The 14,828-nt window shown below is 34.9% G+C and overlaps 3 protein-coding genes across 9 annotated transcripts in view; 1 reads left to right on the forward strand and 2 right to left on the reverse strand.

Annotated features, from left to right (window-relative positions):
- Window positions 1-14,828, forward strand: part of Fstl5 (follistatin-like 5) — a 66,601-nt gene that overhangs the window by 45,392 nt on the left and 6,381 nt on the right. For both annotated transcript variants that reach the window (XM_083079498.1, XM_083079499.1), the window contains exons 2-6: window positions 10,171-10,272; window positions 11,692-11,830; window positions 12,743-12,976; window positions 14,079-14,266; window positions 14,642-14,776. In XM_083079498.1, coding sequence (XP_082935624.1) covers window positions 10,171-10,272; window positions 11,692-11,830; window positions 12,743-12,976; window positions 14,079-14,266; window positions 14,642-14,776 — 798 coding nt within the window. The remainder of the gene's footprint in view (window positions 1-10,170; window positions 10,273-11,691; window positions 11,831-12,742; window positions 12,977-14,078; window positions 14,267-14,641; window positions 14,777-14,828) is intronic.
- Window positions 243-5,151, reverse strand: LOC145960235 (uncharacterized). Of its 2 annotated transcripts, none has more exons than XM_083079535.1 (6): window positions 4,916-5,151; window positions 3,908-4,213; window positions 2,923-3,323; window positions 2,300-2,613; window positions 1,539-1,922; window positions 243-1,266 (listed from the first exon to the last, which is right to left on the reverse strand). In XM_083079535.1, exons 2-6 carry the CDS (start codon window positions 3,968-3,970, stop codon window positions 968-970), a joined length of 1,461 nt encoding a protein of 486 aa, XP_082935661.1. In that variant the 5' UTR covers window positions 3,971-4,213; window positions 4,916-5,151; the 3' UTR covers window positions 243-967. The 2 variants fall into 2 exon arrangements, with proteins under 2 accessions (XP_082935661.1, XP_082935662.1); XM_083079536.1 differs by having other exon boundaries at window positions 1,091-1,266; window positions 1,528-1,922; window positions 4,916-5,149.
- On the reverse strand, window positions 5,691-12,086 carry LOC145960251 (hemolymph lipopolysaccharide-binding protein-like). Of its 5 annotated transcripts, none has more exons than XM_083079576.1 (6): window positions 11,670-12,086; window positions 11,441-11,574; window positions 11,006-11,309; window positions 8,579-8,770; window positions 7,565-8,098; window positions 5,691-7,280 (listed from the first exon to the last, which is right to left on the reverse strand). In XM_083079576.1, the coding sequence occupies exons 5-6, from the start codon at window positions 8,042-8,044 to the stop codon at window positions 6,984-6,986; spliced, it is 777 nt and encodes a 258-aa protein (XP_082935702.1). In that variant the 5' UTR covers window positions 8,045-8,098; window positions 8,579-8,770; window positions 11,006-11,309; window positions 11,441-11,574; window positions 11,670-12,086; the 3' UTR covers window positions 5,691-6,983. The 5 variants fall into 5 exon arrangements, with proteins under 5 accessions (XP_082935702.1, XP_082935701.1, XP_082935700.1 ...); XM_083079575.1 differs by having other exon boundaries at window positions 7,565-8,080; window positions 11,659-12,086; XM_083079574.1 differs by having other exon boundaries at window positions 11,659-12,086.

Raw genomic sequence — 14,828 nt, forward strand, 5'->3', positions numbered from 1 at the left:
ACCTGGCATTTTGTTAATAATTGCATTTTTTAAAATATGCCTTGTTCGTTACACTCATAATTTATTGCACTCATTCTCAAAACAGAACAAAATAATTTATAAAGAAATTATATTTTTTTGTCAAAAATGCATATCATTTTTATATAATAAATATATATTTCATAATAAACTATATTTTTTTATTTTTCAACGCAGATGACTTTTTGCGTCTGCATTAAAAGAAATTTGAGAGAAAAGAAAAGAACTTCTCATTTATTAATATTTTTAAACCTTAAAATTTTTACATATTTTAAAACCATCAAAACCTATTAAGTAACAAATTTGAAGTAAAAAATCTCTCCTTCATTAAAATTAATTTCAGAGAGAAATAAATTTTTATCAGAATTTTTTGAATATGTGTATTTAAAAAAGTCAATATTTATAGAAAATATTTACATAAATAACGCGTGATGTTAAAATTTTTTTTTTATATAAAGATGGAAATTTTTCAAAATTGATATACTTGACAGGTCCTATGTCTCATATTGTAAAATTAAATAATTCAATTGTAATCTTATAATTAAATACACGATTCGTGAAGTAAGCGAAATCAATAATATTACATTGCGCGAGATTGGATTGCGTCATTACGTTCGATTGAAACTGATAAAAACGGGATTAAGAAAATTTTAAAAAAAAGTTGATCAGGCTCTATGGTTTGATAATTTGGACATTCTTACGCGATTGTCCGATTTCATTAATGCATCAGAAGAAATCATCGTCCAAAGACACCGCGTGACATTAGAAATGTGAAAGAAAATATAATAACAAAAGATGGAATAAAAGTAGAATAAAAGATGGAATAAGAATCAAATTATGGAAATCCTAAGAACCCAAAGGAGACTCAATCAATATCCGTCTTGGTTTAATTATTCAACCGACACTAGCCGTCGACTCATTGTCGCGAGAGGATGGAAGAACGAACTCGTTACACACAATGAAAGAATTCAAGAGGACAGTTGACAATGTCCTTCGTCCTATAACACGAGCAATATAACGAAACGTCGAAGTAGGGGAAACAAGTTAAAAGTGGTTGCAATTGAAAACACGAAGGATATGTTTGCAGACACGGAGACACGGACGCAGAAACGGAAGGGAAGATTCTCATCCCTCTTTCCGCAATACCGATTGTTGCCGTATCTTTTGCTTTCTTGAAAGTCTTTCTTCCGTTATCCTTTATCGCGTCTCTTTTCGCTTTCGCTCTCGCAATTGCACGTTCTTTGGCATCTATGAGAAGAGGAAATATTTCATATTTCTCTTGTACATTATATATTCAAAAATCTCTCGGAATTTAATATAACTTTAGATAAATATTTTTTCTTTTTTTCCACAAATTTCTGTAATATTTCTATTCAAAGATATATTAAAGTCGTTTTATGCGCGAAAAAGAAATAATTAGAGGAATTGTATTAAGAATTAGGAGATTTACTCGGACGAGATTTTATAAAACGATGTAACTTCCGCAAGTGCATCTGCATTGATACCTACGCCTATTTTACCTAAAGCACCAAGATCATCAGTAGGCACTTTTCTTCTAATCGCGTCTGCAGCATCTGCAGCTATGGCAGCAGTATCTACAGCTATGGCAGCAGTATCTGCAGCTATGGCAGCAGTATCTGCAGCTATGGCAGAAGCATCTGTCACGACGATTCTTTCCTGCGCGTCTGCAAGCGCATCTACATCAGCGTCGCCCAAGGCACCGTAATCAGCGAGTGCTTCTTCCCTTTTAATTATGGCAACGTCTGCAGGAGCCTTTGCAATTGGGATCCTCGTCTTTGCGATCCCGACTGCATCTCGCGCTGCATTTGTAGTAACCGGTGTCGTGACAAATCTATCAGCGTTAGCTGAGCGCGCTGTGGGTTCTCTTCTTCTTTTTCTTCTCGCTGCCGACAATTATGTATCAATACGTGAATGCATTTTCAATCGCGTCATTTATTCTCAGATGAAGTGCAATTGTATAGATTTTTATTCCGTTGAATTCAACGAAAATAATGATCGCTCATTTTGAAAAATCTTATTACTTGAAACGTAATAGGCTTTCGCAAGATGTTCATTTCATTTAATCTTTCAGTATAGACGTACATTTTGCATAGAATAAAAAAATGATAGGATCACCAAGATGGAATAGTCGCGTTTGGCGGCTTAACTGTACTTAAGAAAGAGCTTTATTCTCTGGAATTAAGTCAGATAACGCTCTTTCCGTGTCTTGTAGAAGAGACTTGAAAGTAGCATCTCTGTATAAAGCAATGGAATCAATTACCGGCTAAATCCACGGCGAGATCTTTCTTTCTTAGCTCCTCGCAGCGGCATACTAAGCGTCCGCGAGGAATACGAGGCAAATCTCTGACGTCCCAGTGACCGCTTTGAAGCTCGTCTGGTGTCAGCTGTCGAGCGAGATACTGTTCCTTATCCGGCTCCCTACGAGCGCAGAACGCGCCGTACATGCCACTTTCGATGCGTGTAATCTCGGTTACGAGGCACTTGCCGAGGCAGCTGATCCGGATGTAGAGCGAGATCATGGCCGCGGTATTCCCGAAGTTTTCGTCAAGCAGATTATAAGTTCCCGTCATGGACCTTAAATCATATATTGAACGTGTTATTAAAGTCCCATTATTAGTCTATCTATCATGCACATTAATTTTTTTTTTTTCGTCAACTATATATCTCATAATTGTTTGTGTACGGGAATTGTCTCTTTCGTACAAAGAATAGAAAAGAAGCATTATTGAGAACAAACAATATTACGCCAGCTATTTCTTCCTCTCTACGAATCCGGCAATGAACGTGATCGAACGGTTGGTTCGGAACTTTCGATGAAATAAAAAGTTTTCCCCCGTTTCGACGATTGGCGAATTATCGGCCCGTGTTTTTCGGCGCAATCACCTCGAGATAATCTGCTGCTTATACAAGTCCGACAAATGCTCCGACAATTCGTTCCGCTCGCGCATCTGCTTGGCGATGCCATTCAGGAGATCATCGACCGACACGGTGGCGAAACCGACGTTCTGGCACGAGTCCATCTCGAAATACTTGCACATTTCTCTCTGCACGTAGAGCTGTACATCGACGTCGATCGCTTTTTTCTTAAAGAATTCTGCCGGTACGCAAAAGATGACGGATCTACCGCCGTAGAAATTCTCGTTTTCGCAGCAGGAGCCGTGATAAGGGCGATGATCGCGCCGATTCGGCGCCAGCGATGTCCACTCCTCGTCCAACATGCGAAACATAACGATCGTCTTCTTCAGGATGACTTTGTCGAACTCGGAAGTCCAAGGGACAAACAACTGTTTATTGCGCTCATTAATGCGACGATAATTCATTGAAACTTATTCATTATCATTCGTAAGCTAATAATGGTTTCAAAAATTAGATATTAATGTGTCTCGTATTTAATTATAAAATTGTAGAAATATGAAAATATTTGACTCTTTTATCTCAGGATTTCCACTGATATCCGCAACTATACTATGATAATTAGGCAAAAATTGTAATTTATATTTTCATCTTTTTCTGTGATTTTATTCTATACTCCTTATTAATATATTATTTTAAAAAATTATTAAAATTTGTATGCTAGCTAATAGTAATAATAATAATAAATGAATATAAGATATGAAAATACTTATTGCAAAGAAGATAAAAATTGCAATGGACAAATTATGAAAGTGTAAAATACTATAAATCATTATTTGAAATTACAAAAGCTATACAAAAATTATATATAAAGCTAAATATGATCTTACTAAATTTCTTTAAATCTAAGAAATGTACAAGATGGTTTAAGTTTCGACATACATATCTATATGGGAAATATTATAAATTATAAAATTGAAAATCATATTAAAATACAAAGAAAAAATTCACTTACATTTTCCACAGCGATCTCCAACATCATTAAATGCGAATCGTGCGAAACGATGAGCGACGACATTGCTCGCGGGTAAATGTATACATGTATAATAATTCCAATTTTATTCCATCGTCTTGTTTTTCACATTTTCATATATGACGATAAAGTACCTCGACGATATGACCGATTAAAATCCATTTTTCGGTGCGTTTTTGTTGCATTTTCTACTATTGTAATTTGAGGTTTGAATGTAGGTTTTTCGCGAAACTAGCGGAAGCTAGTTGCGTCTGTTACATATCTCGAACGGACATCGATATTAAATTCCTATTTGCACGAAGTCAAAAAAAAATTCAATCCATTCCATACACATTTATATAAAAGCATATAAGAATAGAATATAAGCGTCTTGCTCAATAAAATTTGCAGCACAAATTTTACCGAATAATATCATTAATTTTACATATGATGAGAAATTTATACAATCTGCACAAAGAGAAAATCCTATTTAAATTGTCACATTTTATATTGAAATAACTTCTCTGCGATATAATTAATAAAACACATTTTACACAATATATATAATAGTACACAAATAGCAAAAGCATGTACATATATATCATCATCACCGTTTAATTTGGGATCAATTTTCCATTATTAATAAAAAAAAATTCGGAAATATCATTATTTAACGCAATTTTCGTATCTCAATATTACACATATCTGAATTAAATTTCAAATTAATATTCTGTTTAATTTATATGAAATCAATTAAAGATTATAATTATATACAATTTATTTATATTTGCAGACTTTAATTGTTTAAAAATTATCAATAAAACACTTTCGTTAAATAAAAAAAATATTAAATAAAAAATAATTAAATAAGAAATTTGATCAAAACTGAAACTAAAGCAAGACTGTTAAGAAGACTGTTAACGTTATTGCGATGGAAGAATAGCGTTTTATATTATGTACGTAAAGTATAAACGTTTAAATAAGAATTGTTAAGAAAAAGTTACTTCTTGCCTTTTTGCGAACTTTCGCGTAGCAAGAAACTGCATTTAATGAAAGAAGAACCAATTTCGTTAAGATTTACTAAATCGATGTTTTACCGCGAAACTCGCTTCGTTAGTAATTCTGTTAATAAAAAGTAAGAATAGACTTATATACATTCCTTGTCGTTCAATTCGCCAAACTGCAACAGAATGCCGCAATATTGTCGGTTATAACAGTTGCCGGATTGCTCAAGCCACACAATTATTAACTGGCTTTTATCTCTTATGCAGATTGAATAGAAGTATTTTGACGATGTTAAGTATTTCATTAAAAAATCTGTGATATTTTCTCTTGAATCTTGCTCTCTTGAGAAAATAATATGCGATATTCTATGCTCGATATTATAAAGATCATCTCATTTTATATTACATTACATTCTTTTATATTTTGCAAAAACATTATATAATATTTTACATTTTCTATATAAAAATGTATACATAGAAGGAATCCAACGTATCGAAAAAAATTAAAAAAAAAGAAAAATTATTATATTAGTAGTTTCTTTATAATTCAAACAATTTGAAATATTGGAAACGGCTACATTTCATGAATTATAAATGGGCAATGTAATTTTATATTTGATTGGAAATTTGCATCGACGTTGCAGTCAAGCATATTCCTCTATTATTCTCTTTGAAAATTTACAAAAGCTATTTATACAAATGGACTGGAGTAAACTACGAGTCATTTATTAAAATAATGTAATGTTCTGAAAATCAAAACATAATGAGAGAAAAGTTGACAGTGAAAATCAAGAAATGTATCATTTATTCTATTCGTATATAAAGTGTCATTAAAAAATGTTATCTAAAATATACCAAGGCATAAAAGACATATTGATTTATGTATTCCTGGTAACAAATAAGGGCATTAATATAAAGTACACGTCATATCTCGATAATAATTTTAGCATGCCGCTCGCGTTAATATTGATCGCTCGATTGATTTCACGTAACACACGAAAATTATATCATCCGCTTGTATTCGACGTCTGTTCTCTCTCGATGGCTACAATTTTCGACACGAGTACGATTTCAGCATCCGAAATTAGCTTCGTCTTCATTTTCCGCGTGCCTCTCAATTTCACGCGGGTGCAATTTAGCGGGGTTTCAACTCAAACTCGAAAACTTCTAGCTCTACCACTGCGCCATAAATACAAACCGACGGGTTACATCGCTCGCAATATCGGTTTACATTGCTCCACTTTCTCTCTCTCTCTCTCTCTCAATCTCTCTCTATAAATTCTTTATTTTCCGAAATGTAAAGCTATATTTCTCGTAAACATAAATCGCAGCGATACGTACATAAGTTATATTCCGGCGTGTATAACACACGGAGTAAAGCTATCGTAAAGGGGAAAAAATTCGGACAGAGATATCGATCCGATTTGTAATGCATGTATAAAGTGGTAATGCGAATAAACGCGCCGTCGATGTTTAAGTATCGTTCGCGTAATGATTGCGCTATAACGGTTACATTGCTGATGTAACGCAATATTCTCGAAACTGCTGTAAACTCACGCGATGTAATTTAACGCGTAATGGTATCGTTGTATTACAGCAGAGATTTTAAGCTTCAGTGGAATAAGACTCCGTGTTGTAAACGAGTAATTAATTAGAATAGCTAATTTTAACATCGATAATGTGTACCTATTTATACTTTGCTCGTTAAAGTAAGAAAGGGGAAAAAGGAACGGACAGATTTTTTCGGAATTTCGACAAATTGAAGAAAAAGTATCTGGGAAAAGGTCTTTTATACATACATAAAAATGGTCTGAACATTTCATCGACGGGTGTCCTTTCGTAGAGAGAAGAGAAACCCGAGCGGACAAAGTTCTCAGAGAGACATCGCACGTTTCACAGAGAGAATAAAGGAAAAACTCTTTCTGTATTAAAAAAGAACACCTTTGCGCGAAGATGATGTCTGCATAATGCAGCTACAATAAGGTCGCGATACAACGTTGCACATGGCAACGGCGTGTAAACCTTATGCGAACGATGCTTAATCCCTGACCGGTACCGCCGAGGCTCTTTCTTTTTCAATGTAAAGCGTGCATCAGCGGAAGTTCACAGAAGAATGGAAATGGGACGTCGCACGCGACGTCGTCCATGCCACCCTCTTTCATTAAAGCGCCGCAGTGCTGTTTGCCGCCTCCGTTGTCGGGTTGCCCGCCCCACTTATCGCTCCACCTGGTGTAACCGGTTCTTGCCAGAGAATCTCCCAACAACGTGACCCACTCACCCTCCTTGTAAAGATCGTGTATACCCAAGAAGGCCTCGTTCGGATACGCGGCGCCCTTGACCGGTCCGGATTGATTAAATATCTCTAGCAGTACCTGAGGAAAAGGATCGATAAGGAAATACCATACACATATGTCCGCAATTAGATTAGATGATAAGCATCAAGACGTCGTAAATTTAAATATATATAGGTCCCAATATATAGAGATATGATACTCATCAAAATCCAGATATTCATCACGTCTTATATAAGCTACGTTACTCGACGCGCTTTGAGAAGTCTCGTAGGTTTGAAGAAAATTATACAGAGATCAGATATTATCGCATACATTTTATATGAGAGCAATAATAATTCGCGATCGGATTTAGCAACTCTTACGTGTTCCTCGGCGATGGAATTGATGATGGCGAGGTGACCGCCCTCCTCGTTGCACAACTTCCTTGCCTCGTTCCATGTGGCGGCCCTCGTGTGTATCTTATGGGCACCCATACCCATGGTGTAACGATAATCATCCCGCAACGGGGCACCGCGCATGGCGACATTACACGTGCACAACATACCGTGCACCATGACGTTCTGGCTGTAGAATTGCTCGAGATGTTGCCGCCGTTGCTGCGTCAACCAGTCCGATTGTCCGGGGATTGTCGACGTACTATTGACCGACGTCAAGCACGGACAGGCGGACCCTGGATTATTATTGATGTCCACGTCCTGCGCATCCCTGTCGAATTTCACACCGTCGGGAACGGTCGTGGTCTTTTCGGGGGAGCCGATGGTAGATGGTGCGGCTGAAACGAACGGTTCCTCGACAGCACCGAGTAACGCGATGCAACCGACGAGTAAAAAGTACGCCGTCATTCTTGCCGCGAATTTGTCGCTCTTTCGAAGATCAGTCTGCAAAACACCCGGAATCTGCGGATTCAATCATCAAGCTTTGAGAGAAGTTGCTTTTCACGCAATAAAAGAAATGTCAAATTATTTATAATGATTAGAGTACGATATGTAAAAAATGCATGATTAAAATAACACTGTAACATATATAATTGTTATAACGTAAAATATAGCAAGATGTGTAATAAAAAAATATGAACAAAGAAAATTTAATTTAAAAAATATATAAAAATTAAATGATAAATTATAAATATTATACAAAAATTATATGTGTGCATGTGCGTGTGTAAAAATATATTAACACTTTGGAAAATATATAAATAAAATTGTAAAAACCGCGAGCAATAAATTGCAATACCTGATTAAACCTTGAAAGTCTAAAGATAAAACTCATATTATAACGATTATTATGTTTCGAAATAAATCACGCACGAAATTTTCTACCTCGAAATCTATCCAGCTTATTTTTCGAAATCTTTATATGAAGGAACACGTGTTTACCAAACCAGGATCGAAGAAGAACTAACAGGCCCTTGTGTTGTCCATCCCTACCCAACTGCTCCGCATCCGAAACAGGCTAAGTGGCCGACCAAAAATACTGCTGTGTTTTATCATCAGCAATCGTTCAAGGACTGACAGCAGTGGTTCACAAACGATGAGGTCGTAGTTTTTCTGTATCTTCTACTCATCTGTCTGCAAAAAAATCAAACTAAATCGAATACTTGAAGAAGAAACTACAAGTTCTATTAAATATTATTTTTGACAAAATAAAAGAATATCTTAAATATATCTTAAATAAGAAAATTGAGATTAAATAATTCGAAATGACTGTTGAAAAAGTATTTCACGTTTCTTACTTTGTCAATATTTCTTTGGCAAAGTGAAAAAGAGACAAACATTTTAAATAATTATAATATTACAAGTATTATTTGAATATTTCTATAAATTTTTCACAAACAATATTTATACAAATCTTTATAAATAATAATTATTGTTCTAATAGAAAATATTCACAATCAGAGTATTTCTTATACAACATGATGTCAATTATAGCGACCCGATATTTTTGCATCCTCGGCACGAAAATCGTATCTTATAATTCGTATACGAATGCCATTCTTATGGTAAATTTCCGAGCGTCGCTCGGAATAAAATATAGACTAGACAGACTCGAAGTTAATCGGGAGATTTAAGATGGGCCAACCTCTACCGTGTAAACGTCTCCGTAATATAGCACTGTGAATTTCCAGGCATATAGAATCACGATTCCCTCTTTCCCCTTTCTTTCGCAGCATACATCTATTGAAAGAGCTGGTAGCTTTACACTGGATCAAAAGAACGTAAATTACTAACAGTTAGATAATTTAAAAAAAATATAACTTGCTTTCTCGCGCTATTAAATTGCAGACAAAAAATTTTACTTGATTGTATGATTGCATCCTGTGCTTTTTTCTGTTTTACTTGAGTCTAAAATTATTAAAAAGAAATTACAAGAAAAAATATGCATATATTTACAGAGAAAATCTTGAGAATAAAAAATTAAAATAAATTATTTTTCATATAAGAGACAAGAAGAGAGAGATATTTTATAAACTAACTAAATATGGTTTAAGTCATCTTCGTCAATCTTCAATTAATTTAATATTAATTAAACTGTCCAATTTGTAATACATATTGAATGTGTTTTTAAAGTTGCCTTACATATACAGATTACATTTTATCTTAATCTTTTATATATTTTTTTATATTTAAAGCAGTATAAATTCATAATAAATAATTAATTGTGAAACAAATGTGTAAAATTAATAGTTATAATACATTCTCCTAGATTAAATCCACTGTTAGTCAATTGCAGTGGATTTTACTTCTTTTTTAAAACTATCAATGTAACCGAATATAATCTGTATTGGATTAAGCTACCTTCATATCTTTATTAAACTATGTTTTTATCCTTTTTTATTTACTCCAGAAAATAACATGAAAACAGACAGTATGAAAGAATAAAGCAATATGTGTATATATATATATATATATATATATATATATATATATATATATATATATATATATAATTTCTGATATATATTTTTCAGATGCGACTAAAGTCTTGCCTCGCAACCTTCTATCTCCTGTTGCTTTCAATCATCTCGACCTATATCGCCCCGGCACTTGGTTCCGATATACTTCGATACAAAGTAAGCACATATAATTTTTCTATCCTAATATAATGTGTACTTTTATTAAAACAGATTTGTAAATAATGAAGATCTTATTCTTCAAAATAATTTTAATTAAGTCACAAGTCACAGCATGTGAAAAGATTGAAAGATCAAGTGATTTTTAGTTCAGAAGGCAATTCGATAATCGAATGATTAACAATTAATTTTTTCTTTTTTCTCCGACTTGCAATTAAAATCGAACATAATTACTGCAATCGGTTTTAATTAACTTTCTTGCATTTTTACCTCTATTATATAATTACGATTCTTGATAATTCCTTCTTTAGCAAAAAGCGATACGATAAACGACGTGAATCTCGTGCAAAGAGAAATAATTAATGTTATATTTCAATTTTATATCCAAGATCTCGTGCAAAAGAGAAGCGGAGAGAAGATTAGTGACTAGAATTAGGTTCTCCCCGGCAAAGCGCTTTCGTTTCAAGTCGCGACACGAGTTATCGTCCGATTATACAAATCCCTCACGTCTCCATTGTATCCTCTCGCCGTGTTCTCTCCCTCGCGAACATTATTACTCGCATAAAGCTTCTGTCCGAAAGCTAGATGACCGCTAGATGAGTATACTCTTCTACGAGCAACGGATCTTCTTGGCTGTGCTCCATCAAGCGAATCTCTCGCATCATCCGGTGATGCGACTCGGTGACCCGCGCTCCTGATTTATCCGTGTACATTGACATTACGTCGTATTTACCTGAATGGCATCGCCCATCGTCCTCGGCTGGTTCGATGCGCGTGTAATCCTATCCGGAAACCGCGTAACCGCTTGTCCTTCCCTCCTGCGCACCGGTCAACTTCCGGCGACTTGAGCAGCAACCTCAATTGTCAACGATGAATAATGCGAGCAGCACCGGCAACGCAGAAAGGAGCTTTACGTCTCTGTGAAATACCCACGGACCATTAACTTCCCACGGAAAATACGTCGCGAATTTGCTGAATGCGCTCTTGATTTGCCGAGTCGAGATTCGCGAAATTGTGTCGTTGAAAAAGTTATCTCTCTGCGAAAAGCAGATAAATTAACACTCAACTAAGCATCTTAGACTTTGTATAAAACGTTACTGTAATTAATAATAAAAAATATAGAGAACGAATAAAGCAATACGATTTTTTTTCAAAGCAAGTTACTTACGCTCTTGTAACTTCAATAAATTATTCTCATTGATTTATTATTTTTATTTATCGTTTTTATTATCGTATATTTATATGTCATAACATCCTAAAAACCTTGACATTTTAGATCTTTTCCATGCTATTCGAATGACACTAGAACATATGATTCGTCAATATCATTCTTACAATTATTATCTAGCACGAGTAGGCGCATAATTTATTCGTTATGTTCCATACCTTTGACATACCTTTGACATTCATCGCTTTCAGCGTTCGAGATATCGTTATTTTACGGCGGACAACGATAATGGCATATCGCCGAGCACAGAAGGAATTCGATCCACAACATCGACTTCGATAGACATAGATGCATCCATAACAGATTCGGAATCCTGGCACGCCCGTAGGAGTGAGTAACAGTTAAATTTCTCTCCGCGTGTACGTTAATTAGTAATTCGTCCCATTCGAGAAGTTTAATTGAACTGCGATCAGCGAAATGCGTATGTACATTCTTGTGCCACTATTAAATCAGTCTGTATGTCGCCAGAATCGCATAAAGCACCAATCCTACGATCAATAAAATCGCAATGACGTAAAAAAACGCGCACATGACGAAAAAATGCTCGCAATGCGAATAAAAAAAAGATGGCAGCAAAACAATTGAAATACATTCGGACAGAGAAATTTCTTCTTTTTTTCATTATTATAACGCTATCGTTTGTAACATATTTTTTTTCTTTTTCCCAAACTACTACGCATATCGTAGGCACAAATATAGATTGCACAAATATAGATTGTTAAAAATAAAATCCAAAGCATCATTATATCGCATTTTTTAAAAAACGTGATAATTTTCAAATATTTAATTTTTGAAAGAATATCACTATCTATCTGATGTGTCATCGATCATACGAAATGATGAAATTGTCTCGTGATACAAAACGGAAAAAAATAATGGACATATATCCCAAAATGATTCGGCAGTTACAATAATAGTCTCAAAGACGCACCGGGAGGGCAGGGGGAAAATGATTTATCGCAACAAGATAGAGTAGTCCGCCTTACCGAGGATGATTGGCAATTTTATCGTGAATTCGCGGTGAGCGAAATATTCCACTTTCATATATATATTTACATATGTAAGATATGTAAATGCAATCCATCAATCTCATGCGAGTGCCTCATATACGGCTGACGGGAAAGGATTCGCGCCCCCGCGTATAAGGGGATGCGTATCGCACTCTTTCTCTCTCTCTCTGTACCCAATCCATTCATATCTCGCAGGAACGTATTCGTAAATATTTCCCATAATTTCTTTCAGTCGACAATCCGTGCCTGGAGAAGTACTGCGGCGCGGGAAGAGAGTGCCAAGTTTCCGCTAACGGCGACGAGATCGTCGCCGCGTGCGTCTGCGTCCGAAGATGCACGCGGCGGCATCGACCGATCTGCGCGAGCAACGGCAGGATTTACGCCAATCGCTGCGAACTGCATCGCGCTGCGTGCAACGCCGACACGCCATTAGCCACGCGGAGGCTCTCCAGGTGCCTGAGCAATGGTGAGCACGTGCGCTCCTCGTTGACAGTTCGCATCCTCAACCCTCTCGTACAGCGAGAAAGATTGCGCGGGAAGGATCGTTGCAATAGTGAAACCTTTCTTCTCTGAAAAATTGCAGCAAAATATTGTAGCGATATTTTTGGAGAATAGTAATAGTTTTTTTGATAATTCAGACACATTAACGAATCAAAATGAGCTGTTGCATGTCGGTTTATCTCGTACAGATGTTTTTCTTCCATAAGTAACAGCCTCCGCGAATATATCTTTTAATTCTTAGACGTACTTACTTCCTAATAAAATTCGTTAAAGTTAAAGAAAAAGCGATTATTGGAGTATTTTAATAATTCTATTCTATCGGTTCTGTATAAAAAATTTATATTTGTTTAAATTCCTAACGATAATAATGTAGGAGAAGAACTAATTTTTTGATGCGATCGATTCTCTCTTACATTTTAGGTTTTAGCGAAATGGAACGCTGGAGTTTATCGACCTCTGTGCATACTGAATTATCTATTTATTTTTAACTCTCTGTCTATTTAACTTCATTTAACATCAGATTTAATTGTCTATTTAATTCAATTACTTAGCAAAAATTATCAGAGCTCAAGCTTATTGAATGAATACATTAAATTGATTAATGTACCATTATCCCCTTTTAGATCATGATTGCCACTTAATAATGTAAAATTCGAATCTTTCAAACTGAAATATATATTAACTAATGCATATAGATCAATCACAGTTTTTGGTGCAATTTTTCGGATAATAATATATGGAATTATATAATTATATATAACTTTTCATAATTGAACACGTGAGATGTATTTTATCAAATTTATCGAATATGGATCAACCAAATGTCTTTACCGATACTTTCAGTTTTCGATGTTTCAGAATTTGTTGTTTACTTTAAAGAGAAATCACAATCTTTAGCGAACTTACAAAACTTTGCTTTCGTTACAAACTCAATAATAACTTGGAAGCTTTCTATTAATTTATGGCAGCCGCACAGTTTGTTAAGAGTTATAGCGAGAAGAAAAGAAAATGTCGTTACGTTACGGAAACTCAAAGTTTATGATGGAATGTAATTCCGTCATTTCCAGGTAATTACAGCGCGCAAGCACGAAAGGATTTCTTTGCGTACCACACCTCATCCGAAGAAAAGAATGTCTTGTATTCCAATAATAAGTCCAAGAATAAGAACAAGCATCATCCGGCAAGCAAATCGATCCCGCGAAAGGACGATCACGTTACCGAGAAATGTTCAGCGCAAGAATACGAAATTATGAAAGTATGTCATCGATTTTGTCCCATAATAACTTCCGATAAAAGCGTACAAAAATATTTAATAAAGTTTACACGACAAAAGATTCTGCTTACCTTCTTGAATCACAAATAGATGATTATATATAAAATAAATTCAATCATTTAATAAATAAATATTCTCTCTTTCTTATTTAATAATACTGTAAAATATTTAAATTAAAAGCAATTTATAAATATTTTGCTTAGACATGTGAGGTCTTCAATAATTCGATATTTGAAATTTTTTCGTGCAGAATTTATCTTATCTATAATAACAATTCTTGATTATTTCTATTTAAGCATAATTTTATAAAAAAATATTACAACATTACCAGACCATCATTTTGTTTATTCGCCGTAGGATAACTTGCTCCTGTATAGCCACGCGAGATTAATGGCCGAAGATAATCATAGTAAGGAATACTTGGTCAGCATCATGTTTTCTCACTACGACAGAAACAATGACGGTAATTTGGAGCGAGAGGAGCTCGAGCAGGTGATTTAACATTGAATGTATTCTTCCGTACATAGTGTTTCTTCATTAGCGC

The sequence above is a fragment of the Camponotus vicinus genome, unplaced genomic scaffold, assembly GCF_025532165.1.
Source record: "Camponotus vicinus isolate PSW18456_S1 unplaced genomic scaffold, iyCamVici1.0 SCAF_10, whole genome shotgun sequence".
Classification (NCBI taxonomy): domain Eukaryota; kingdom Metazoa; phylum Arthropoda; class Insecta; order Hymenoptera; family Formicidae; genus Camponotus; species Camponotus vicinus.

Excerpts from the sequence above, each read along its gene's own strand:
- LOC145960235 (XM_083079535.1), bottom strand. The coding sequence starts at position 3,970 with ATGTCGTCGCTCATCGTTTCGCACGATTCGCATTTAATGATGTTGGAG. Across the intron at positions 2,614-2,922 it reads AAGCAGCAGATTATCTCGAG|GTCCATGACGGGAACTTATA; the intron begins GTGATTGCGCCG and ends ATATGATTTAAG. Across the intron at positions 1,923-2,299 it reads TCTCGCCGTGGATTTAGCCG|CGAGAAGAAAAAGAAGAAGA; the intron begins GTAATTGATTCC and ends AATTGTCGGCAG.
- LOC145960251 (XM_083079576.1), bottom strand. The coding sequence starts at position 8,044 with ATGACGGCGTACTTTTTACTCGTCGGTTGCATCGCGTTACTCGGTGCT. Across the intron at positions 7,281-7,564 it reads ATTCCATCGCCGAGGAACAC|GTACTGCTAGAGATATTTAA; the intron begins GTAAGAGTTGCT and ends CCTTTTCCTCAG.